We start from the raw sequence: 26,483 nt of genomic DNA, 5'->3' as shown, positions 1-26,483 counted from the left end.
CTTGCGTTGATTATTTACATGCCTTTTTTTTCCCTCTCTGCACATTGGGTGTTTGACGGCCTTTTTTTTTTGTTGTTTTTTTTTGGTTTCTTTGTTTTCTGGCTGCCTGCCAGAAGACTAATCTCAAGGACATATAATGTATAACAAATGTACTTTGAACTTTGGTTTTAGCATCAATACACTGGCTGCTTGTGTCCTTTAGGGTCAATTTTAACTGTACATAAGGCTCTAAATAAACCAGCTCCTCCGTATATTTTAGAGTGTCTATCCCCTTACATCTTAGATTGTAATCTTAGTTCGGCGAATGCTGATTTGCTTAGTGGTTCCTAGAGTCAAGCGTAGAGGAACTTGTGATGCGGTCTGTTGTTCTTATGCACCAAAACTCCTGAATACACTACCAATTGAGATACGCTAGGTTAGTTCTGTGGACTGTTTCAAAACACTCCTTAAAAACCTAATGTTTTAATTTGGCCTACTTATAGGATTACTTAATACTTGCTGATGTTGATGGCATTTACCATTTGGTATATTTGATTATATTTTATTTTATATAATGTTCATCTTTACTATGAGTTTTAATTTTGTCTCATATTTTATGGCTATATTGATTTATCTTTACAATCTATGTAAACTGAGCCTGCATCTTAATGTATGAAAGGAGATATATAAATAAAGTTATTATTATTAATATATTTATAATATTAATAAAACCTTACTGAAATATTAAATACAGTACCAATACCACACAAAAAAAGCAAAAACACAGAAAAAATTGCTTCTAATTAAAAAGATGCAGATCAGGCCAGTAACTGGGGTACAAACACTGGGCTGACATTTCAGCACTGGGGGTGGGGAGGGGGGGATCTTCTCCAGTATGTGATACCACTATCCCATGGCCTCTTAGGTCAGGTACAATGGCATATTTTCATTCAGCTTGTTTGATACCTGAGACTTAGGTCATGAAGCAAAAGAGAGGGTAAATCAACGCAACTAACTTTCAGTAAACACAAATGTGTTTTACTATTTCCCTTTACCATTCATCCAGTACATGTATGCACACAACGGCAAGGCGACATATCAGACATCTCACAACATGAGGATGTCACAAACAGCCAATGATCTAATCTTTGTCGCCATTCTGTCTTGTGAGTTTGGAAGTAAAGGTTACTGACTGAAAGCTGGGTGGAACTGCATGCCCCCGCTATATTATTCTTGTCCTAGCTTCTAAACATCAGCTGAGATAATGACATCCCATAATCTATGAGGATGTACGGGAATGCACAAGAGAAGGACACTTCAATGATAAGAGCAATAGAAACATATTAAACTCATGAATAGAAATCTTTGCATTTTTAAACAAAAATAATAAAATAAGTGAATTCTGGAAATGCTCAAAATGCCAGGGAGCATTGAGGGAGACAATATTTCAGGTCAATAAACATTGTTTAAAAATCTCTTACAAATGATATTACATGATCTTCTGTTTTTATTTTAGCTTTCCAGAAGTATTTTAATTTTGAACTCAACAAGAGACTTGGATCTGTAGCTCCACAGAGAAAATGATACATATACTGCCCTTTACAAACAAAGGGCTCCCTACTTACTCAGTGTACTGGCTAGCATATCAGACTAACGTAATTTTGAGTTGCTTACAATTTGGATTTAGGGGGTTTAAATATCTTTGCCTTTCTTCTGTCATGAAAGTAGTGGAGAAAGGTAACCTCTCTTCAAAATGCCTTGTTGTGGCTGGCAAAGCAAATTCTGGGACAATATAGATGAATTTGAAACACCCGAGGTGAAGTTGTGCAACCTTAATTTGTTTCTTCATGAAATGGCTTGCTTCTTCAAATGTAGCAATGACATTGGAGCACCCTAAATCAGTTCCAACCATTCTCATTTTGGCTGCTGCAAATGATGCTAGCACAAGTAAATACTGTTCCTGCAATCAAAATCTAGACATAAACAAGAGCAGGGGAAGTGGTGCATTAGTGGTAATGCTGATAATCCTACCTAGAAGCTGAAGAAGGTAAACTTTTATATCAATACTCACGTGTGGTAATAGTGTTTTGAAAAACAACTCCCAAAGTTCAAAGCAATGTCCAACCATTTATCTGGTCATAAGCTTCTTGTTTGTAGATAAAACAAAGCGCACACTAGATTTTAAATTTTAGAGCATGGTGAATCAGCAGGCGGATCTCACAACACTATGCCCACTCACTCATGGTGCTCATTAAAACCGTACTGTATAAATATAACTTCAGTGCATTTTTTAAAAAGTATCATGAACCAGCACCACATTGACATTTAGGGGAGAACAAGCACCCAGAAGAATATGTTGGTCTTGTTGCAATGTTCTTATAGAGTACGTGTAAGGCAGACAGAAAGATGTTCATTATTATAAATAACTTATCACATATTTCACATAGTTTAAAGTGGTCATGCCTTCATTGATGTGGAGTTCAACAGTTCCATTTTATATCAGAGAAGGTATGCAAAATACAACCTGAAATTCTTACTCTCCACAGACATCCTCACAAAAAAGAAGAGCTCCAAAGAATGAATGACAGAAAAAACTTAAGAGCCCTAAAGCCCTTCTGCCTCCCGCCCACGCACAAGCAGTAGCAAAAGCATCACCCCTTCCTCTCCACCCCATTTATTCTAGCATAAAGTACCAGCATTCCCACCAGCCATTATGCAAGTAACTGCAAAACCCCCAAAGAGAGAACTTGGTCTACAGTACACCAAAAACTAACTGTTCACTTGAACGTTTCAACATCTCGCAGGCTCTCTCTCTCTCACTAACAAGGGAGAAGTTTGCTCCTTCCATAGTGAGATGGGAGACAAGCAGTCGCTATTTCGATGTTACAGTCATTCTGAAGTGTTGCTTTTTATTTTGAGCTCCCTGACTCGAGAACTGGCAGCAAACTCTCCCTCACCATTGGAAGAAAGAGAAAGAGCAATCGATCCTGAGTGCAGACTCTTCTGACAGCTGGTCTCGCTGCCTTCAATGTTCCAGCTTCTGCTACGCTTCAGTTCACGACTCTAGTAAGAAATCTTTTCCAGAGGGGTGCGCAAGGCCCCAAAGGTGCATAACTTCTGGCTGCCCTTGGTCATACAGAAACTTGGCCAACTGGGAACATGCTGCCATGCAGAACCACAGGTTTTGAGTGCCGCTGTAGATCAAAGATCCCAATAGGACTCCAGCCACCCTGTAAAGGAAAATAGAGACATTAGAATAGGAAGAATTTAATTGTTTCTCTGATGAGCTGGGAGAGGTAGCCCTCTGGCGCCATCTTTAGCTCCACCCATTCCTTTAGAATATAAAGTATATTTTTCAGAGGCTGATATCACATAGGGAATCCTTAGAGAATCCATCTTTCTCTGTTTTATTGCAATTAACTTGTTTTCTCTTTTAAAATATGGCTTTTCTCATTAAGAAGTATCAATTTTTATGTAATTTCTTCTGATTTATTTTTGTAGAAGGATGCTGATGAGTTAAATGAAGCAGTTTCAGGTATTCAGTGATGGGAAGGTGATGCTACAATTATGAGGACAGGATCTTAATCCGAGTTAAGTGGACAAAAATAAGAAATATAGATGGTTTATTCAGCTTTATATCACATTGGTTTCAAGTTAATGTTGTCGAACATAGTTCTTTATTATTTTCATTCAGACAATATACTCAGGCAGAAAGGAAATGTTTAAGAACTATTGCTGGCAATCAAGACTCAAAATAACATCGCAGCAAATAACTAAGAATAATTTTTATACATGCAATTTGTGGATCATAAAATTAACTTGTTTTCTTTTATCAACCTGAGATATTGCCTCTGTATCTCTTTACACTGATGCTACCTGACCTGCTAAAAGGTTTCCACAGTTTTTGAAACATGCTCCTTTTCTCCCCTACTCTTTAAAAGGCCTCCGTTCACAAATGACAGTTTTCTTGGTACCCATCGCACCATAACCTTAGGCTGACACATGCTTTTTTTCCCTCAAGGCACTGTGTATTTTTAAAGTAATACACACAAAATGCTGGAGGAACTCAACAGGCCAGGCAGCTTCTATGGAAAAGAGTACAGTCAACGATTTAGGCTGAGGCCCTTCAGCCGGACTGGAGAAAATAAAGATGAGGAGTATGTTTAAAAGGTGTGGGTAGGGGAGGGAGAAACATAAAGTAATAGGTGAAACTGGAAGGGCAAGGGGTGAAGTAAAGAGCTGCAAAGTTGACTGGTGAAAGAGATATAGGGCTGGAGAAGGGAGTATCTAAGAGGAGAGGACAGAAGGCCATGGAAGAAAGATGTCCATTATAAACAAAAAGACTCTAATAGCTACCTGGTCTATACCTCTTCCCACCCTGTTATTTGTAAAAAACAAAAAAAAAAAAAAAAAAAAAAAAATCCCCTTCTCTCAATTCCTCCATCTCCTTTGCATCTGCTTACAGGATGAGGCTTTTCATTCCAGAATGAAGGGGATGTCCTCCTTTTTCAAAGAACGGGGCTTCCCTTCCTCCACAATTAAATAAATCTGCCCTCAACTGCATCTCTTCTATTTCATGCATGTCTGCCCTCATCCTATTCTCCCGCCACCCTACCAGGTATAGGGTTCCTTTTGTCCTCACCTACCGCCCCAGCAGACTCCACTTCCAGCACATAATTCTCTGTAAATTTCGCCATCTCCAATGGGATCCCGCCACCAAGCACATCTTTCCCTCCCACCCACCCCCCCACTCCACTGTCTGCTTTTCACAGAGATTGCTCCCTACATCATTCCCTTGTCCATTCATCCCTCCCCACTGATCTCCCTCCTGGCACTTATTCTTTCAAATGGAGCAAGTGCTACACCTGTCCCTACACCTCCTCCCTCACTACCATTCAGGGCCCTGAACAGTCCTTCCAGGTGAGGTGAAACTTCACCTGTGAGTCTGTTGGGATCATATACTGTGTCTGGTGCTCCCGGCATGGCAGCTTGTATATCGGTGAGACCCAACGTAGATTGGGAGACCGCTTCGCTGAGCACCTACACTCTGCCTACCAGAAGAAGTGGTATTGCCCAGTGACCACACATTTTAATTCCACCTCCCATTCCCATTCCAATATGTCTAGACATGGCCTGCTCTACTGTCGCGATGAAGCCACACTTGGGCTGAAGGATCAACCCCTTATATTCTGTCTGGTTAGTCTACAACCTAATAGCATGAACATGGATTTCTCGAATATCCGGTAATACCCTCTCCACCATTTCCCATTCCCCTTTTCCTTCTCTCATCTTATCTCTTTGCCTCCCCATCACCTTCCTTTGGCACTCCTCCCCCCTTTTCTTTCTTCCATGGCTTTCTGTCATCTTCTATTAGATTCCCCCTTCCCCGGCTCTGCATCTCTTTCACCAATCAACTTCCCAGCTCTTTACTTCACCCCTCTCCCTCCCAGTTTCACCTACCAATTTGTGTTTCTCCCCACCTTTTAAATCTACTCCGCATCTTTTTTTTTCTCCAGTCCTGCCGAAGGGTCTCGTCCCAAAACGTCGACTGTACTCTTTTCCGTACATGCTGCCTGGCCTGCTGAGTTCCGCCAGCATTTTGTGTGTTGCTCAGATTTCCAGCATCTGCAGATTTTCTCTTGTATGTGTTTTAAAAGTATGAGCTACTGCTCTGAGCTTCTACAAATTTTAGGAACATACTTTTCCTGGGTTTGGCACCGATATGCTTGCATGCAATTAACATTGAAAATTAGTTGCTCAGTGGGAAGAGTTATGTTTTTATCCAACCAATAACTGCCAGTGATAGCCTGCAATCTATAACATCCATAAGTGATCAATAGTTCAAAAGGCATAAACAATCTTTTCATTAGACATGTGGGCCACACTCAGGGTGGGGACAAACATTGATGAAAAATGTGTTAATTCCCCAGACAGTGAGGTTGCACAGAGTTTTGCTGTAGATGATTTAATTTCATGGGGAAGGTTTCAGAAGTTTGGTTGGTTGGTACACATGATGAAATGCTTTGTGCATACGTGGCCCTACCAGAAGCCATGTTGACAGTGCCAAGGAACATTTAGGAGCTAAAAGACTTTAATGCAGAGTTTGGAGGACTGTCTTTTCCACATGGACCTCCATTTGCCCACTTGTCCACCCAACCAGAAAGTGAAGTCTAAAGTGTGATGCCATAGTTTTCACTGCAACACAGATAGAAACTATTTAATATTTAATTGCTGCAGTGGAATACAAAGTGTAAAGAAACATTTAAGGCTGATTTATACTTGTGCGTCAAATGTACGCCGTAGGTACGGTGTAGCCACGAACCCTATGCCGTAGCCTAACGCGCACCTCTCCCAAAATGTAACTATGCGTTGTGGCGTCGCAAACCGCATCAACTATGACTGGTCCGCTTGGTAGCACCGCATTCCTCATACACTGCAATAGCTTGCCATTGGGTGACTGAAGGCCAGGGAAGGAACTCTGGCCGCAATGCTTTCCATAGAGCTTTACAGACTTCCGAAATTATGGAGGACCCTGTGCTTGACGCCAGTTTGTAGCTAACCGCTACAGCCTGTTGACTTCTACCTGAAGCTAAAACTCGAATGGTGATTGCCAGTCTCTGAGTATACTGTGTGTACGCTGATGCGAAATAAATGGTTGGAGACGATCAACCAAATCGTCAAATCTACCTGCCGACATCTGAAAATATTTGAAATGCATTTCCTCGTCCATGTCTCTCAGTGGCAGGACAAGCACAGAAAATTCACCCTCCTTCAGTTTCAGTCGCCATTGATTGAAGTTTCAGTTTCTTCGTGTTGAGTTTCAACACGAAGAAACTCAATACAGTGGCATAGTGTTTTGGTGGTGAATTGCAGAGCGACGCAGACACACCAACACACAAGTATAAATGCTCACAATGGCATAGCCCACTTGCGTAAGCTAGTACGCACAAGTATATATCAGCCTTAAGTTGTCAAGTCTGACTCAAAACTTATCCATTGACAGGTTTCTAGGACTGCTGTTTTTCCATCCCAGGGTAGTAGGAGACAATGTATGCAGTATAATCTAGCTGCTGTCCATCAAGAAGACAACAGTCATTATCCCTCCTCTGCTCCTCTACTCATGCCCTCGCTGCTAGACGACAGCTGGCCTGCCTTGACTGATAATTCCCATGCTGAGATGATTGGTTGAAGGATGCTAACTTTCAGTGTGGTAGGCAGCTTTGCAGGATATTATTGCAGTCATTTGAAATCACTTTACAAAGTCTTTAGCAGTTTCCTTCATTGACACACCTGGGCTGCATTGAGTGAGTGCACTGGGACATGCGAAGTCCCACAACTTATCTGAATGTGCAGGCTGATCCATTGGGCTTATTTGGAAAACGGTATGCCATATGTTAACCTGGTATGAAAAGTTTATCTTGCAAAGGAAAATGGCCTTATGGATAAGGGAATGACATACAAGGGAAATAATGCAATCTATAGGAAACTGAAATTGTATTGATTAGTTATGAGCTTGGATGTAACTTTTTGTGGAAGGCCTAACCAGAAAGGAGCTTAGACTTCCTTCTTTCTTCTCTTTCAAATCCTCCACCGTGTTCTTTCTCTGCAACTGCTTGCTATGCAGCTGATAGAAATTAGTGTCACCTTATGCTCATGAATTTATATAGCACAGAGACTAATCCAAATCATGACAGTTAATATATCAATTCATTGAGCTTTTTAACAGAAAAAAAAGATCTTTAGGTCTTAAAATGTATTCCAATGCAGACTGCTGCAACATTCGTGGACTCGGGATCTTGAACTATATATTTTTTTGTATGTACTTGCTATCTTATATGTGCTATATGTGCCTTGCACTCGGTATGACTGTAGGTACTCTGTTTTTCACCTTGACCCTGGAGTAACACTGTTTTGCTTGGCTGTATTCATGCATATTTATATATGGTTAAGTGACAATTAAACTAGAGCTATGAAAAGGAGTAAGGGAATATGTGAAAGAGTAGAAGGCAGGTGAGATTAAATGGCAAAAGGGGTGACAGTCAAGGTGGATAAGGGTAAAAAAAGGCTAACCAGGCAAAATATTAGTACAAGATGATTATTAGCAGAGGTATGTAGAATATGCTTAAAAAGTCTGGTGGCTACTCATTTCAATTCGACTTCCCATTTCTATTTATTCTGATATGTTGGTCCAAGGCTTCCTCTACTGCCATGATGAGGTCACACTCAGGGTGGAGGAGCAACACCTCATTTTTCATCTTGGTGGAATCCAATCTGATGAGACGAGCTTTGATTTATCTTATTTCCAGTACTTTCGACCTGCAATTCCTTCTTTTTTTCTATTCTATATTCTGGCTAACTTCTCACCTTCTCTTCACCTTCCCATCACCTCCCTCTGGTACCCTTCAACTTTCCCTTTCTTCCATGGTCCTCTCCTATCAGGTTCCCTCTCCTTCATCTCGTTATCTCTTCTACCTCTCGCTTCCCAGCTTCGTCCCCATCACCTGGTTTCACCTGCCATCTTGCAGTCATTCCCCTCCCCCACCTAATTCTGGCTCCGCACACTTTCTTTCCAGTCTCGATGAAGGGTCTCAGCCTGAAACGACGACTGATTTTTCCCCTGTATAGATGCTGCCTGACTTGTTGAATTCCTCTGGCATTTTGTATGTGTTGCTCAAGAATTCCAGCAGTTGCAGAATCTCTTATGTTTAACAATCAGAATTACCACTGATGATCTAAAATTGATTAAGTCGGTATTATCCAGGATGTTGTACTCTGCCAGTTAGAAGATGAAGTGTTATTCTCCATGCATGTTGAGGTTTGTAGGAATGGCAAGAAATCAGACACTGAGAGGTCAGAGTGAGAGTGAGACAGAACATTAAAATGCAAGACAAATGGAATTATTTCAGGACCATTTTTGCAAATTGAAGGAGGTTTTTCTGCACTGCCATCAACCAGTACTTGATTGGTGTAGAAGTGACATACATTGAATAAATATGGTCTACTAAACTAAAAGGGAAGAGGTAAATGAGTAACTTCAGCACCTCTAGAAGTTGTACATAAATTTGAAGTATCTAATCAAGAAGTGTTTGCAAGCTCTCTTGTGCAATATTGAACAGCAAACTTTAAGATGTTGCAAATGTCTCTTGTTCCATTATGGCATGCCAACTCTTCATGATTGCTCAGTCTAAGTTCTGCAATAGCATTTCAGGAACATGTTTAGCAGGGGTACTGCAGCGATTCAAGAACAAAGGCAATAGAGATAGGCAGTAAACACCGGCCTTATCAAAGTCACCCAAAGCCTGAGGATAAATCTGCTAACTACCACACTGTCAGGAAACTTTCTTGGGGAAAGTGCATCGCACTAATCTGCACTAAAATGTATGCATAGTCCATATTGTGGATATGGCAAAATGTGGGTGATCATGATCATTCCATAACCATGAATGTTCTTGGCAATTTTTTTCTCTAGAAGTTGTTTTCCACTGCCTTCCTCTGGGCAGTGTCTTTACAAGGTGGATGAGCCCAGCCATTATCAATATCGCTAAGGATTGTCTGCCTGGTGTCAGTGGTCGCATAACCAGGGCTTGTGATATACACCAGCTGTTCATATGACCATCCACTACCTGCTCCCATAGCTTCATATGTCCCTGATCAGGAGGGGTAAGCAGATGTTATGTCTTGCCCAAGGGGGACTTTCAGTCTACTAGAGGAAAGGAGCACCATACATCTCCTTTGCTGGAGACGTATTTCCACTCCACAACCCAAATGGCAAAACACAAAACCATATTATGTATTGTTGAATCACAAACAAGAGAAAATCTGCAGATGCTGGAAATCCAAGCAACACACACATCATGCTGGAGGAATTCAGCAGGCCAGGGAGGATCTATGGAAAAGAGTGCAGTTGACGTTTCAGGCAGAGACCCTTCATCAGGACTGGAAAAAATAAGATGAGGAGTCAGAGTAAGAAAGTGGGGGGTGGGGGGGCGTGGGGAAGGACCACAAGTTCTGATGAAGGGTGTCATCCTGAAACATCGATAGTTAACTCTTTTCCGCAGATGCTGCCTGCCTTTTGAGTTCCTCCAACATTTAGTGTGTGTTATGCATCGTCAAAGCCTGTCTACGGACTAAGTTCAGTTCTGAATGACGAGCACCTGTCAAGCCACTTCCTTAAAGCTTCTGCAAGCAGAAACAACTCAAGAAAGCAGCAAGTATTACCTGGATGGCAATAATATTAACTAACTAGAAAGGAGATAATAAATCCCTCCAAATTGCTCAGCTGCTGATCATGTGCCTCTTAAGAAGGCTGTATCTGAAATGCCATGTTCCAAGATGGCACTACTGTCATACTGATTGATATCATGACATGTCTGCTTTAACACATTTCTATGGGGTGTTCCAGATTGCTTCATTTGTAAAATATGCATTCTTGAAAGTTTGCTTGAAAGTATAGAGTTTTGATCCAAATTGCTAAATGCCGTAATTTGAGTTTGCATGGAGTTGCTACTGCCGATAATTGGAAGGTCAATGTGTACACTCAGTGGCCATATCATTGGCCATATCATTATGTACAGTTGTACTCCTGCTTGTTAATGCAACTATCTACTCAGCCAATCATGTGACAGGAATTCAATGCATAAAAGCATGCAGATATGGTCAAGAGGCCCAGTTGTAGTTCTGACCAAACATCAGAAGAGGGAAGAAATGTGAGCTAAGTGACTTTGACCATGGACTGATTGTTGGTTCCAAATGGGGTGATTTGAGTATCGTATGTACAGGACTCTCTAAAGCAATGGTCCCCAACCGTTTTTATGCCATGGATCAATACCATTAAGCAAGGGGTCAGTGGACCCCAGGTTGGAAAACTCTGCTCCAGAGTTTACAGAAAATGGCACAATAACAAAAAAAAGTCCAGTGAGCAACAAGGCCTTGTTAATGAGAGAGGTCAGAGGAGAACAGCCAGGCTGGTTCAAGAAGACAGGAAGGTGAGAGTAACTCAAATAGCCATGCTTTACATCAGTGTTGTGCAGAACATCATCTCTGAATACAGAACACATTGAACCTTGAAGTACATCGGCAGAAGAAGACAACACTCAGTGGCCACTTGATGAGGTACAGGACATACCACATGATGACATATAAGTTCTATGCATCTCCTTCTATAGAAATGAATAGTCAGCTGGATGAGCCTCAGGGGAAGAATGGGTCATGTTTGAAGGTGCAGATTCTTAGACATGGCACAGATAGTCCTGGTGGAGATCCAGAGGAGATACTGTGCATCTGCAGGGGTAAGGATTGCAGCTTGCTCTTTGAATTCCACTCTTCTGCAGCAGCTGAAGCAACTGTAATTAGTCTCCTCCAGCCCCCTGCCAGATCATTCCTAGATGCCTAAGGCTAAACACACCATACCACCAGATGACTCGTCTTGGATACACAGAGCATAATTATTTTTCAGTTTAAGTTCCTGAAGAATGTCAGAGGGCTGTGGGATTCTTGATGTGCTGTCCTACCTACTTTGCTAAAGTCCTTTCAAAATCTCCAACAGCAAGGAGGAATGAAAAGTGATACAACTTTAAGAATTGTGCAAATCCTCAGCAAACATTTGTTTGTTCACAATCAGCTGACTGCTGGTGGGAGACAGCTTTAGGAGAAGCACTGTTTGACAAGTTGCTGAATGCCTGAAAACTATTTATGCTGAGCAACTTCAACTTCTTTGCCAAGTTGGCATTTGGCCTGAAGGCAGGATAAATAGCTCAATACCCAAACAGTTGTACCTCAGAGGCACTTTAATATTAGAAACAGCCTTCAAAAATTATCCCCTTCTGCTGAATAAAATGTGGCTGTTCTCCAGTTTATGCTTTATTTTGAGGAGTAATCTCAATGCTTGCCCGTTTTACTGTATCAAACAGCAAACTGGATGAGTTTTAAAATCTACAATGTCTAATGATAAACTGTGCAAGATTGAATCCATAATTTACCCCACAAGAATGCAGAGGTGTAAATGTATCCATAAGCAAAAGTATGTATTTTTCTCCTTTCTGAAGCTTCTGAATGCAGGAACTTTATTTAATGGATGGTTTGCAGAGAGCTGAATTTCAGAGTTGAATTTTGTCCTTATAATTAAAGCAAGACCAGAGTCTTTAAAACAAAGGGATTTTTTTTATTGCTTACAAAATACCAAAGGAACCATGAATCAAAAGTGATTTTCTGGATTGGGAGATATTATCTGTTCAGCTATTTTTAAATATAAAAAAAGCTAGCACTTGCATTCAGTGATCTCGTCACATCGTGCATCATGTGGAGGATCTGTGCTAGATCAGTGACACTTCTGTGAGATTTAAACAGCCTTTGCCCTAATTTAATCACATCACAAAACAATGTAATTGATTTGGACTATTCTTCTCCCTCACCACTTCGAACCGTTCTTTAGTGTGTGGCAGGGCTTGACACTAGCCTTTTGACCCTCTTTCCAGTAAGTGAAGTTACAAGGCAAGTCAAGAGATCACTGAAGCTGGACTAGAACAAAAATGCTTTGTTGTTGACTCTGTCTTTTAGATAGGGAATGTGAGTGTCATGTGGAAAAAGAAATGAAAATATCCTCTGGCTGCAGTTACTTCTCGGGAAACACAAGCCTGAGACTTTATTGCATATTTTCCTGGATATCACGTTCCAGCTCACATTTCTTTAAAATGGATGGGATCTTGCTAAGCAAAGGACAGTATCAGTAAGTCTGTATTCAGCAGCATGTGAGATCAGCTGCTGTTTAGAGTTTTGGTAGCTGTCTTCCTGTGTTAATCTGATTTACTTGTTTAAGGGCTGACCTCATCATCCTGTCAGTATGGTATCCCACCTACACAGTTAACAGCAGCTTACTATTTGCTGTGAGCGCTAGCAGTACTGTGCACTGCTCAGACAAGAAAGGTTTGTTCTTTTTGGTTTCCACACTGAGAGGATTCGGTGCAGAGGCGTGCAGTAGGAATAAGAGGAAGCTTGCTTCCAACTACAATTTTAAATTTCTCTTGGACAATGATGTCTGTCACCGGGAGGAAGGAGTTTGACATGAAGCAAATTCTGAGGCTGAGATGGAAATGGTTTAGCCACCCCTCGCAGAGCTCTTCTGGAAACACTGGTTGCCTCCAGCAGGAGGGATTTGAGCACCGTGGCATGGGTCAGAACAGGTTGAAAAGCCACTCTCGGGACAGAAGTGGGCTCAGGAAAAACAGCAGCCCTATAAGCAGTTTGCTGGCACCTGTGCCAGGACCAGTTTACAACAGACCGGACTGGCAGCCATGCCACCAGCAAAATACAGTTCCACACACACCGGAGAACGAAGGGCTCTCTAAAATTCCGACAGAAGAGGACTCGTGTAAAGAAGAAGAAAAAGAAAACAAAGAAGCTTTGGAACCAGAGAGTGCTGATCTTACAGAGGAGTCTGGAGAGAGGTAGGAGTCTGTAGTGAGGAAATATTAGCAGCACTGAAGAAAGCAGAATATTATTTACATTTTTTAACAGAAAAGTCCATTATATAGGGATTATTATTGCTTATTATTATTGCTGCAAAGCTTTCACATATTTTTGTGTTTTGCCTTTTGCAAGTGTAACCAATCAGGTACCGAGTGCATTACTACATATTCCAGTGAAGTAATCTAATTCCTGTGGATAATTTCTCTGCAATCACATGTTTTTCACACCTTAATAAAACGTGCAAGTATGTGCTGCAACTCCATAGGCTGGTAGGAGTTTAGTGTCAACTGTGTACGCAGCCTTAGACATATGTCTGTTCTCAGTGCAGTCAGCAGAACAGATAAATAATTTATTCTGAGTTATATTTAAAATGTGTCAAAATCATGTTTATTCAAAGCTTTATTTTATGGCACATGATAAAGAATACAGATTTTAAATGTCCTTTATCTCATTTGTTTATATGAGTGGAAATACCTGATTTAAAAGCCCAGAAACTGTAACATTTTGGCTCTACTCCAAAGATCTACGGTCCTACGTACCATATGTAGTGGACTCAGTACCACGTGGAGTGGCTGATGTAAATAACATTGAAAGGGAGGCTGGATAAGTATTACATGTGGAAGGAGCAGTAGATGAGATGAAATAAGGTAGGAACAGACACATTTGGATAACGAAACCTGGCACCGACTTTTTGGTGAATAGCTTATTATTGCCTTGTAGTTTCCACATAATTTCAGTCACCCTCCTAGCAAGTAACTGCTATGAGAAAGAGTTAACAGAAAAGGGCAGAACGCATGCTCGCATTGCTTATTGATTAGTTAGTGCTCTGATACTGAATTCACACATAGCAGTCTCTGTGCCATCAAGAGGAGCCAGGAAACAGGAACCCAAAAGGAAGGAGGGAAAACAGAAGCACGAGTTGTCACAACCTGCTGTGGAGGAGGAACTACCGTGGCCGGGGGGTACACAGTTGTACTAGGAGAGAGAGGGAGAAAAGTAAACATATTAAGCGAAGTAAAGGATGAAAACAACCTATACCCAAAGAGTGGTGGAGGGTTGAGCACAGGAAATCTTTAACCAAAAAAAAAAATTAAATACAATAAAATCTGAAAATTGCACATACTTTTCCTGGTAGTTTAGAAAGATTATATCCTCATTTAAATATGTTCAGAGGAAATGCCAATTATTGATGCTATTTATACACTAATACGGATTGGTAAAGGCTGCTTCAGCATTGGTTAAAGAGGACCTGCCAGAGCAATTTGCAGTTCAGTGCTGGGAGTGCTCCACATTGGTTCACCTTAAGTGTTACCCTTATCTGGTGGTCCCTTGGACAATCACTTCCTACAATCCCCAAACATGAAGCTCTTGAAACCTATCGAACATAAAAAGCCTGAGAAAGAGAGGATGTAGAAATAATGTTTCTTACAGTCAAGGGCCAGAGAGCACAGCCTCAGAATAGAGAGACGTCCCTTTAGAGCAGAGATGAAGAAGGATTTCTTTAGCCGGTGGGAGTGAATCTATGCAATTCATTGTCACAGGTGGCTGTGGAAGCCAAGTCATTGGGTATATTTAAAGCTGAAGTTGATTAATTGTTGATAAATAGGGACATAAAAATTTACAGGGACTAGTCTAATTCTGCTCCTATGTTTTATGGTCTTGGTGGTAATCCAGTCCCTCCATCCATCCACCAAACTACAGACTTGGTTACATCCCCATTTATTTATCTACTGACTCAACTCACTCCTCAACAACTGACCATGTCCACAGACTATTGATTTTTATCTGGCCTCTTACCCTTTCTCCTCCCCCCCCCGCCAACGACCCCGTCAACCAACCATTGGTTTTCCTTTGTTTCTGATTTAAATCCTCCCAATGACTAGCAATATTTATCTCCCACTACTGCACGTGATCCCTGTCAGATCCTACACCTGCCCAAACCCAACCATCTCAGTAACTCTTCACCTAGCTCTCTTCCATCCACTTGGCTTCATTTTATTATTCAATCACTGGTTGGCTACAATCCCCAAATTCCTTCCAGTTGCAGGCCAGAGACCTTCACACAGTGCTGTGTCACCTGGGGCATAAGCCTATTTCAACATTTGCCTGATGAGGGGAGTGCAAATAAAGAGCATGAGATGATACCATTGTCTTAGTGCCTGACTCAATTTACAGCAATGAATCATAAATAAAATAATTGTGGCACTTTTGCAAACATACTGTTAACTGCCTCTGAACAGTGTCCTTTTATTGTTGGAGCATATGACATAACATGATAAACTAAAGCCTCAAGTATCTAGTTGCTAAACTACTACTATGGATGGAAGATGAGAAGCAGGAAATAGTTTTTCATGGTTTCAGTGAACATTATTGGCTATCTTTTGAGATGACATACAGTATTTGATGGACGTTTATAGTCAGGAAGCATACAATAGCTATATGATATTTGGGGAGTGTGTGAATAGAAAATGTTCAGAGGGATATGGGCCAAATATAGTCAGTCGGATCTAGATCATGTAGGCAACTTGTCTAACATGGACAAGTTGGGCCAAGGAGCCTTCTTCAGTGCTCTATGACTCTATTGCTCCACCAACAAGAACGGCCATGCACAAACATCCACAGAATGGAGAAAGAGCTTTTTGGCAGGCTGCAATTAGCACAGGGCCAATAAAAAGAAGAGCAGTGTAAGCGGTAAGCCATTTTGGGAGCATCCATTGTTGGAGTGGGCCAGTGTTAGTGGCCAGGCTTTGGCTCAAAGGGCTTAGGTGAGAACATACTTGGGCAAGCACAAGCAGAGGTTCTAAGTAAGTAAATAAGTTTCTAGTAATTATTTTTTTCTGTTAATACCGAAGCTAGTGTGCTGAGAGCAGGTCCAGAGATAGTAGTATGTTCTTTGTGTGAAATGTGGGAACTCTGGGAGATCTCCTGTCTCCATGATAACTACATCTGCATAAAGTAGACCAAGCTGCAGCTCCTTAGAGGCCGTTTTAAGGAACTGGAGCTGCAGCTGGATGACTTTTGGCGAATACATAAAAAAATGAGGCAGATTAACAGGGAGGTAATCACCACTGAATTTCAAGAGACAGGTACCTCGTTAGCTGTCAGGAAAGGGGAAGGAAGTGGACATACAGCTTTGGATAATTTTGGAGGTCATGACCTACCAGGGAGAAGCCACAGCAACCAGGCCTCTGGCATTGAGTCTGGCTCAGTGGCTCAGAAGGAAAGTGGAAAGAAGAGGTGTGCAGTAGTGATAGGGGATTCCATGGTTAGAGGAGCAGAAAGCAGATGTTGTGTACATGAAAGACACACCCAGATGGTCTGTTGCCTCCCAGGTGCCAGGGTTAGGGATGTCTCAGATTGGGTCCATGGCATTCTAAAGGTGGAGGGTGAACAGCTGGTTGTCATGGTACAAATTGGTACCAATGGTTTATGTAGGAAAAGTGAGGAGGATCTGAAAAGAGAATATAGGGCGTTAGGCAAAATGCTGAAAAACAGGATCTCCATGGTGGTAATCTGTGGATCTGGATTGCTGCCATTGAGGGTAAACACAGAATGATTCAGCAGATGAATGCATGGCTGAAGAATTGGTGCAGGGCGCGGAATTTCAGGTTTCTGGGTCATTGGGATCTCTGCTAGGGCAGAGATGACCTGTTACACCTGAACCCGATGGGTCCAATATCCTTGCAGGCAGCTGTGAGGGAGGGTTTAAACTAATTTGACAGGGGGATGGGAACTGAAGTGATAGGGCTGAGGATGGGGCAGTTGGTATTGGTACTCTATAGTGAGACTGAGGAAGGACAAGCAGATGATAGGGCAAAATTGCAGTCAGTGGGATGAGTTAAAGTGTACCAGGGGCAAAATCAAACAGGGTGATGAATACAGTACTGAAGGTGTTATATTTGAGTGCACACAGTAAACAGAATGAGGTAGATGATCCTGTAGTGCAATTAGAGATTGTCAAGTATGACGTTGTGAGCACCCCTAGGTTGTGGCTGAAAGAAGATCATAGTTCAGAGCTTAACATACAAGCATATACAATGTTACAAAAGGACAGGACAGTAGGCAGAAGGGGTCAGGTGGTTCTGTTGGTAAAAAATGAAATCAATCCTTAGAAAGATGTGACATGGGGTCAGAAGATGTAATATCTTTGTGGGTAGAGACTGCAAAGGGTAAAAAAACACTGGCGGGTGTTATATACAGGCCTCTGGACAATAGCGAGGGTGTGGGCTACAAATTACAGTGGGAGATAGAAAGGGCATATCAAAAGGGTAATGTTGCGATAATCATGGGGAATTTCAATATGCAGGTAGATTGGGAAAATCAGGTTGATGCTGGATCCCAAGAGAGGGACTCTGTAGAATGGCTGTGAAATGTTTTTCCAGAGCAGCTTGTGGTTGAGCCCACCAGGGGAATGCCAGTTCTGGATTGAATGTTATGCAATGACCCCAATTTGATTAGGGAGTTTAAGGTAAAGATGCCTTAAGAAGTAGTAATCATAATATGATAGAATTCACCCTGCCATTTGGGAAAGAGAAGCTAAAGTCAGATGTATCAGAATTACAGTGTAGTAAAGGGAACTTCAGAGGCATGAGAGAGGAGCTGGCCAAAGTTGATTGCAAGGGCACACTAGCAGGGCTGATGGCAGAACTGCATTGGCTGTTGTTTCTGGGGGATATTCAGAAGGCACAGGAAAGATACATCATGAAGATGACAAAGCACTCTAAAGGGAGGAACAGATTCAAGGGAAGTCAAAGAGTATAAAAGCAAAAGAGAGGGCATATAGTATTGCAAATATTAGTGGAAAGACAGAGAATTGGGAAGCTTTTAAAGACCAAAAGAAGGCAATTAAAAAGCCATAAAGAGATAAAAGATGAAATATGAAGGTAAGCTAGCTAATAATATAAAAGAGGAGATAAAGTTTATTCAGATATCTGAGTCTGAGGCCGCTGTAGGTTAGGGTCAACATGGATCTTGTGTCCTAGCTGTCAAGACACACAAGTAAGCGCAGTACAATATGGAGAGAAAGGTGTTGCCATGTAGCAAGCTCCACTTCTCCACACAGCTGAATAACCCAGAGGAGTAGCAGAGACCGATACAGTTTGGCACCAGCAGAATCACAGGAGTTGCCAGTCATTGTTAATCACAGGACAGCCTTAGGGACGCCAGCTTTGGATTTTTCACTTGGGGGTTTACTCCCAATGCCTGCCTCATGAATAGGAATAGCAACGAGGCAGCAGAAGTTTGAGATCACAGTTTTCCTTCTCGTAGATGAACTGTCAACCACAAATGATGCCTGAAGTGACTGACTATAAGGTGCTAGTAACCTGCCTTTGCCCATTCTCCTGTCAGTAGAAATGGTTCTGTCTGGCTTAGTAGCTAAGCCACATGTGAAGGCCAGGAGCTGGAGGTGGTTGTCAGGGTCTATTTAAGGTGCACACCATTGGGAACATTTAATAGATAGTGGGAGCTTATCCCCACAACCACACCCAGCTAAAACAACCTTAAGGAACCTTCAGATGTATAAGGAATAAATGAGAGACAAGAGTGGATATCAGACCACTGAAAAATGATGCTAGAAATGTAGTTATCGGGGACAAACAAATGGTGTACGAAATTAATAAGTATTCTGCATCAGCCTTCACTGTGGAAGGCTAGTAGAATGCCAGAAATGAAAGAGTGTCAGGGGAAGGAGTGAATGTTCTTGCTGTTACCAAGGAGAGGGTGCTTGAGAAGCTGAAAAGTCTGAAGGTAGATAAGTCATCTGGACTAGAGGAACTAGACTACAGGTTTTAGAAAGAAGTAGCTGAAGAGATTGTGGAGGCAGTAGCAGTGACCTTTCAAGAATCACTAGATTCCATAATAGATTTGGAAGACTGGAAAACCAGAAATGTCATTCCATTCTTTAAGAAGGGAGGGAAGCAGAAAAAAACAAATTATAGGCCAGTTGGCCTGACTAAAGTAGTTTGAAAGTTTACTAAGGATGAGGTTTCGCGGTACTTGGAGGCATCTGAAAAAATAGGCCGAAGTCAGTTTGGTTTCCTTCAAGGGAAATCTTGCCTGATAAATCTGTTAGAATTTTTTGAGGAAATAACAGGCAGGATAGACAAAGGAGCTTCAGTATATGTTGTTCATTTGGATTTTCATAAGGTCCTTGACAAGGAGCTGCACATGAGGCTGCTTAACAAAACAAGAGCCCATGGTATTACAGGAAAAATTACTAGCATGGATAGAAGATTGGCTGACTGATAGGAGGCAAAGAGTGTCAATAAAGGCGGCCTTTACTGTCCGACTGTTGGTGACTAGTGGTGTGCTGTAGAGATTAGTGCTGGGACCACTTCTTTTCACATTATATGTCAATGATTTGGGTGAAAGAATTGATGGCTTTGAGGCCAAGTTTGCAGAAGATATGAATATAAAGTGGACGGGATGCAGTGTTGAGGAAGCAGGCTGTCTGCAGAAGGACTTAGACAGATTCAGAGAATGGGCAATGAAGTTGTAGTTGGCATCCTTCTGTCTCTACAGACGGTAGGTAGCACATGAGGAAGGTGGTGGTGCACTTCCTGGAATGGCTGAGAAGTCCCACTCTGGAGTGACAGTCTCTTCCACACTTCTGCAGGTGAAGGAAGACTGGCATCTGATTGGAGTGACCCTCTCCTTCCGTCAAGCTCTCCTGGCAGCAAACTAGTTGATGTGGGTACGTCCTGCTCCTTGCACATTTTTTGACTGTCTGACTCCAGGCAGCCTGGTCTTCTGCCCTATCTTCCCAGTTGTTCACATCGATGTTGGCCAGCTTCGTATCTTTTTGCAGATATATTTGAAGCAAAGCTGTGGCTGGCCAAATGTGTGAACCCTCTGCCAGCTGCCCCAACAGCAGGGTCTTTTGGAACTCCACCAGAGCCCATTCACCTGACATGTCCTAACCACCTGAGCTGTCTCTGGCTGAAGAGGGAGAACATATCGGGGATGCCAGCATATTGTATTAGTGGCTCTGCCCTGCCAAGATATGTTCAGAATCCATCTGAAGCAGCACACATGAAAGCTGTTCAATTTCTTCTCTTGGCTAACATAGATTGTCCAGGCTTCACTGCTGTAGAGGAGAGTGCCAAAAACACAGACCTGATACACACAGAGCTAGGTATTCACAGTCAGATGGCTGTTGCTCTCCACTCTCTTGTTCGGCCTAGCCACAACAGCTGTAGCATTGGCAATTCCATTGCTTAGCTTGGCATCAAGAAACAGTGTCTATGATAGTTGACTCAAGATAGGTGAAGGAGTCAAACACCTCTGGAATGTAACCATCGTTGGTGATGGATTAGAGGGAGTCTGTGTCCTGGCCCATGACATTTGTCCTCTTCAAGCTGCTGGTCAGCCCAAACTCCTTGCAGAAATGGAACTGTTGTCGATGTGATGATGCAGTTGGGCTTCAGTATGGGAAGTCAATGCTGTGTCATCAGCAAACAACAACTCCTGAATGATAATCTCTCGGATCCTGGTCTTCGAGCTAAGGTGAACAATATGGAAGAGTTTGCTGTCAGATTTGGTATGTAGGTAGTTTCCCTCGGTGCTATCAGCTCTGGTATGTAGGTAGATGCCCTCAGCACATTCTCCAGAAGTATACTGAAGCAGCATGGTGAAGAAGATGCTGAAGAATGCATTGCCAGAACACAGCTTTACTTCACTTCGCTCCTCACTGGGAAGGCTTCTGAAGTTGTGCTGTTAAGCAGACAGTAATGTGCATGTCTGCATGGAAGGAAGTGATCATGCACAGCTGTGTTGGAGGGCAGCCTATAATCTGCAGCAACCTCAAGAACCCACTTCTACTGACCAGGTCGAACGACTTCGTCAAGTCAATTAATATGATGAAGAGTGTTTTTTCCCCACTCTTGACATTACTCCTGCAGCTGGTGTAATGAGAAGATCATATCCATTGTGGATCTGTTGACTTTAAAACCCACACCGCCACTCTGGGTAGACACATTGAGCAATGTGCTGCAGACGTGCCGTAATGACTTTTGTGGCTTTTCCCATGATGCTGAGAAGGGAGATGCCATGGTAGTCAATGCGATTGCCCTTATTTTTGACAAGGTGACAATGTTTGTGGCTTGCATGTCTTGTGGTATGTCGCCTTTCTCTCAGCAGAGACAGAGGAGCTTGTACAGATGATACAGTAATGCTGGTTTGCTTCTCTTCAAAAACTTCTGGAGAGATTCTGTCATCGCCAGGAGCTTTCCCACGAATGAGATAGCCAATGACTTTGCTGAGTTCTTCCAGTGTGGCAGTGCATCTAGTTCATCCGTGAATGGTAGATTTGGGATAGCCTCCAGTGCAGTGCTTGTGACCACATCTGAGTACAAATCTACGTAGTGGTCAACCCAGCATTGCCTGGATCAGTTATGACTTCTCCAGTCTTGAACTTCAGAGGAGCAGTCTTGGTGACAGAGGGACCTGTGGCCTTCTCGATGCCTTCATCATACATAGCAATGCCGTCATCGTGGCTATCCCTCGAGGTCAAGGATGATGGTCTTCGTTCTGAAGAAGTGGCCCACAGAGCGAAGACGCCTGTGCATGTATTTGTTTAACGTGTACCTGATGTTGCACTCCAAGAAGCACACGATACTTCACAAATCAACCAACTGATTCCAATGGCATGGGAAGCATGACGATTGGAGCTGATGGATTTGTTGCAGCCTTCATCCGCCTTCACAGCCGTTGAGTTCGAAGTAACTTTGTCTGCCTGTTCCATCGTTGAGGTCTTGGGTGGATTGTTCTTTGTCAGGGACCTCACCCTCGACCTTACTGCCATGGGTGACCCTACCAGGAGCATAGCTGCAGATGGCATTTCTCTCAGGATCACAGGACCACACAAGCTTCTCCACCACGACAAGGTGACAATCCATGGAGGAGACATAGCAGTGAAGTAGTAGATGGAATATATTGCAGGGAAGTGTATTGTCATGCACCTTGGCAGAAGGAATAAAGGCATGGAATATTTTCTAAATAGAAAGAAAATTTAAAAATTAAAGATGTAAGGAGACTTGGGAGTCCATGTGCAGGATTCTTTAAAAGTTAACTTGCAGGTTGGGTTAGTAGTAAGGAAGACAAATGCAATGTTAACATTCTTTTCGTGAGGACTGGAATACAAAAGCAAGGATGCAAAGTTGAGGCTTTATAAGGCACTGGTCAGACTGCACTCGGGAGGATTGTGAGCAGTTTTGGGCCCCTTATCTAAGAAAAGATGTGTTGGCATTGGAGATGGTCCAGAGCACCTTCGACTTCTCCCCGGCCGCTGAAACACGCAAAGCCGAGGATTTCGTGGCCTTCAGCTCCAGAGATTCCGGTTACCACACAGTAGCAGTGGTAGCAAAGCAGACATTTCAGAAGTTTTCCAGGTGGTCTGTCTCCATCAAATCAGGATTGTGCATGGTCCCCTACTTGACAGATAATAGATATTCATCACTGGAGATGAGGAAAAATTTATTTAGCAAAGTGTGGTGAATCTGTGGAATTCATTGCCACAGACAGCGGTGGGGGCCAGTTCATTAGGTGTATTTAAGATAGAGTTTAATAGGTTCTTGTTTAGTCAGGTCAAATGTTATGAGGAGAAAGCAGGAGACTAAGGTTGAGAAGGTAACAAATCAGCCATGATGAAAACACAGAGCAGACCTGATGAGCTGAATGGCCTAATTATTCTCCTATATCTTATGGCTTTGTGCTCTCTGACAGTAAATGCTAGGTTAGAATTCCTCCCATACAACAGAAACAATAGAGACCTTCGAGGTATTCTATCCTGCCCTTGTGATATCACTTTCTCTTGTTGAATCGCACAACATTACAGCAACTACTTCATCATATTCAAAAGTTTCAATGACACACTTGACCGAAGACAGTGAGTTGAGGGTGTCACTGGCATAAGATGCCTCTGCCTTCTCCATAAAAAGTGGAAAAAAGTTCAGGTTATGTGGAAAGAATCACGTATCTTTTTATCATTATATCAACTGTTTATTCCCTAGCTCCCATTTTTTTTTTTTTTGCAATATTCTGTTTTTTAAGTTCTATCCTCGAAGCACTGTTAAGCCCCTCATACTTCTTTGTCAGCTTCTTCACCGCATGCCATTTTCTGCCGAAAACAGGAGACAAGAAATCTATTCTGGAGTTCCGTCAATGCAATTTTTGAGAAACAATTTGAGACAATGCAATTGCCTTGGATGAAATGGAAGTCACTGTGGGCACATGAAAAGCTCATAATCCCTCACTGTTCAAAGCACAGAAAACAATATTGAATTGCTAATCTTAATGATCCAATTCCAAGCAGAAGTTTCTTGATAATCAAATTAGAAGCCAAGGAAAAAGTAGTCAGTCAGTATCTCAAGCTAGTCTGTTGATCACATGTTCTTTTGTTCAGCACATCCACTGGGCAAGTCCCAAGGACATTTCACACACTTAACATCAGAAAAAAAAGATACATTATTCTGTATAGTAAACAGTTTCTAGCTCATATTAACAAATAGGATTATTGGCCAGATCATGCTGGCTCACCACATCAACAAGGATATATTGCCCCCGGTCGAAATTTGCCTGCACTAATTTTGGCTGGACTCAGTAGGCCTTTTATCCAGACCTCCACACTCACTAGCAACATGACTCCACTCCAAATGCATGTGATATCATTGATGTGTACCTTGTGGAGTATAAGAAATGTAAGAGAATACTTAAAAAAGAAATCAGGAGACTAAAGTAAGGCATAAGATTGCTCTGGCATACATGGTGAAGGAGAATCCTAAGGTCTTCCATACAGTAAATATATCAAGTGCAACAAAATAACTAGGGACAAAATTAGTTCATATGAAGATGAGCGGATCATTCATATATGGAGTCAAAAGAGATGGGGAGATTTTAAATGGATTTTTTTGCATCTGTATTTACTTCGGAGACAGACACAGAGTCTATGAAACTGAGGCAAAACAGTAGTGACATCTTAGATTGTATCCAAATTACAGAAGAGCAGGTGCTTGTTATCTTGATTGAAAGTTAGAATGGATAGGACCCCAGGGATTGACAAAGTTTTCCCTTGGACCTTGCGGGAGGCTTGTGCAGAAATTGCAGTGTCTTAGTCCAGATATTTAAGATGTCCTTAGCTATAGATGACATGTCAGAGGATTGGAGGACAGATAATGTTGTTTCGTTGATTTACAAAGGCTTTAAGAATAAGATGGGAAATTATAGACTGGTAAGCCTGATCTCAGTAGTGGGTAAGTTAATGAAAGATATTTTGAGGAACTGGATATATAAGTATTTGGAAAGACAAGGCTTAATTTGAGATACACATAAAAGTTGCTGGTGAATGCAGCAGGCCAGGCAGCATCTCTAGGAAGAGGTACAGTTGACGTTTCGGGCCGAGACCCTTCGTCAGGACTAACTGAAAGAAAAGCTAGTAAGAGATTTGAAAGTGGAAGGGGGAAGGGGAGATCTGAAATGATAGGAGAGGACGGGGGGTGTGGGTGGGGGGATGGAGCCAAGAGCTGAACAGTTGATTGGCAAAAGGGATATGAGAGGATCATGGGACAGGAGGCCTAGGGAGAAAGAAAAGTGGGGGGCAAGCCCAGAGGATGGGCAAGGGGTATAGTGAGGGGGACAGAGGGAGAAAAAGGAGAGAGAGAAAAAGAATGTGTGTATATAAATAAATAACGGATGGGGTACGAGGGGGAGGTGGTGCATTAGCGGAAGTTAGAGAAGTCAATGTTCGTGCCATCAGGTTGGAGGCTATCCAGACGGAATATAAGGTGTTGTTCCTCCAACCTGAGTGTGGCTTCATCTTGACAGTAGAGGAGGCCGTGGATAGACATACCAGAATAGGAATGGGATGTGGAATTAAAATGTGTGGTCCTTATAAAAGGAAAATAAAAGGCGCCACACTTATCAAAGTTCAATCTCTTCGTGCACAAACAGTTGGAGCTCAGGACCCTTCTTCTTCACCCTGCGACCCCTTGGACCACCTCGACCGGCCACCTGGGACCAACAACGGTGGTCGACCAGACGCTCCACGCGAGTCCGTCTCAGTCTCCTCTCCTCGCCGAATGCCCTGCTCGGGGTCCGACCCTGTTAGCGGACTCACAGCACCTGGTCCATCCTCTGTCTCTCTCTCCCGCCTTCTCCCCAAAAACCCCGTGCATACAATATCTTCAGACACACCAAAAGCATAACAACTATCTCAATTGGTTCGTAACAACTTTCTTATCAGTAACGTGCTCCAAACAAACCGCTAGCGGGAGGACTTTCTCAGCACAAAGAAGCCCTTTCAATTATAACATAACAAAGAAGCCATTTTAATTATACTACGCAGTGACATTAAAAAAAAGAAACCCCCTTACAATAGCATGAAATCAAAATCGAGAGGATACAATATAGCAAATATTAATTGGAAGCTAGAGGATCGGGAAGCTCTTAATACCAACAGTAGGCAAATAAAAAAGTAACGAGGGAAGAAAGGAGGAAATATGAAGGTAAACTAAAAGAGGACAACAAAAGATTTTTCAGATAAATAAAGAGTAAAAAAGAGGCAACAGTGGATATCAGATCACTGGAAAGTAAGACTGGAGAGATAATATTGGGGGATTTGAAGAAATGCTGGACAAACGGAATAAGTATTTTGCATCAGTTGTCACTGTGGAATACATCAGCAATATGCTCGAAATTCGAGTGTCAGGGCACAAAAGTGACTGCAATCTCTATTACTATGGTGAATGTGCTTGTGAAACTGGAAGTTCTGAATGTAGATATTGTAAGTCATCTGCACCAGATAGACACACCCCAGGGTTCCGTAAGAGATAGCTGAAGAGATTGTGGAGGAATTGGCAGTAATCTTTCAAGAATCATTAGATTCTAGAATGTTTCTGGAGAGCTGCAAATGTCATTCTACACTTTAAGAAGCAAAGATGGCAATAGACAGGAAATTACGGGCCAGTTAGCCTGACTTCAGTAGTTGGCAAGAAGTTATATGTTTTGGGGTACTTGTGGTAGTCATACTTTATTGATCCCAGGGG

At 42.2% G+C, this 26,483-nt stretch overlaps 1 protein-coding gene across 2 annotated transcripts in view; it reads left to right on the top strand.

Annotated features, from left to right (window-relative positions):
• Window positions 1-12,746: 12,746 nt before the first annotated feature.
• The window catches only part of LOC134352950 (kelch-like protein 4), a 189,830-nt gene continuing 176,093 nt past the window's right edge, over window positions 12,747-26,483 (top strand). For both annotated transcript variants that reach the window (XM_063060631.1, XM_063060630.1), the window contains exon 1: window positions 12,747-13,421. In XM_063060631.1, coding sequence (XP_062916701.1) covers window positions 13,006-13,421 — 416 coding nt within the window. In that variant the 5' untranslated portion in view covers window positions 12,747-13,005. The remainder of the gene's footprint in view (window positions 13,422-26,483) is intronic.

This window comes from Mobula hypostoma, chromosome 10, assembly GCF_963921235.1.
Source record: "Mobula hypostoma chromosome 10, sMobHyp1.1, whole genome shotgun sequence".
Lineage (NCBI taxonomy): Eukaryota > Metazoa > Chordata > Chondrichthyes > Myliobatiformes > Myliobatidae > Mobula > Mobula hypostoma.
This window is presented reverse-complemented; position numbering and strand designations above follow the sequence as displayed.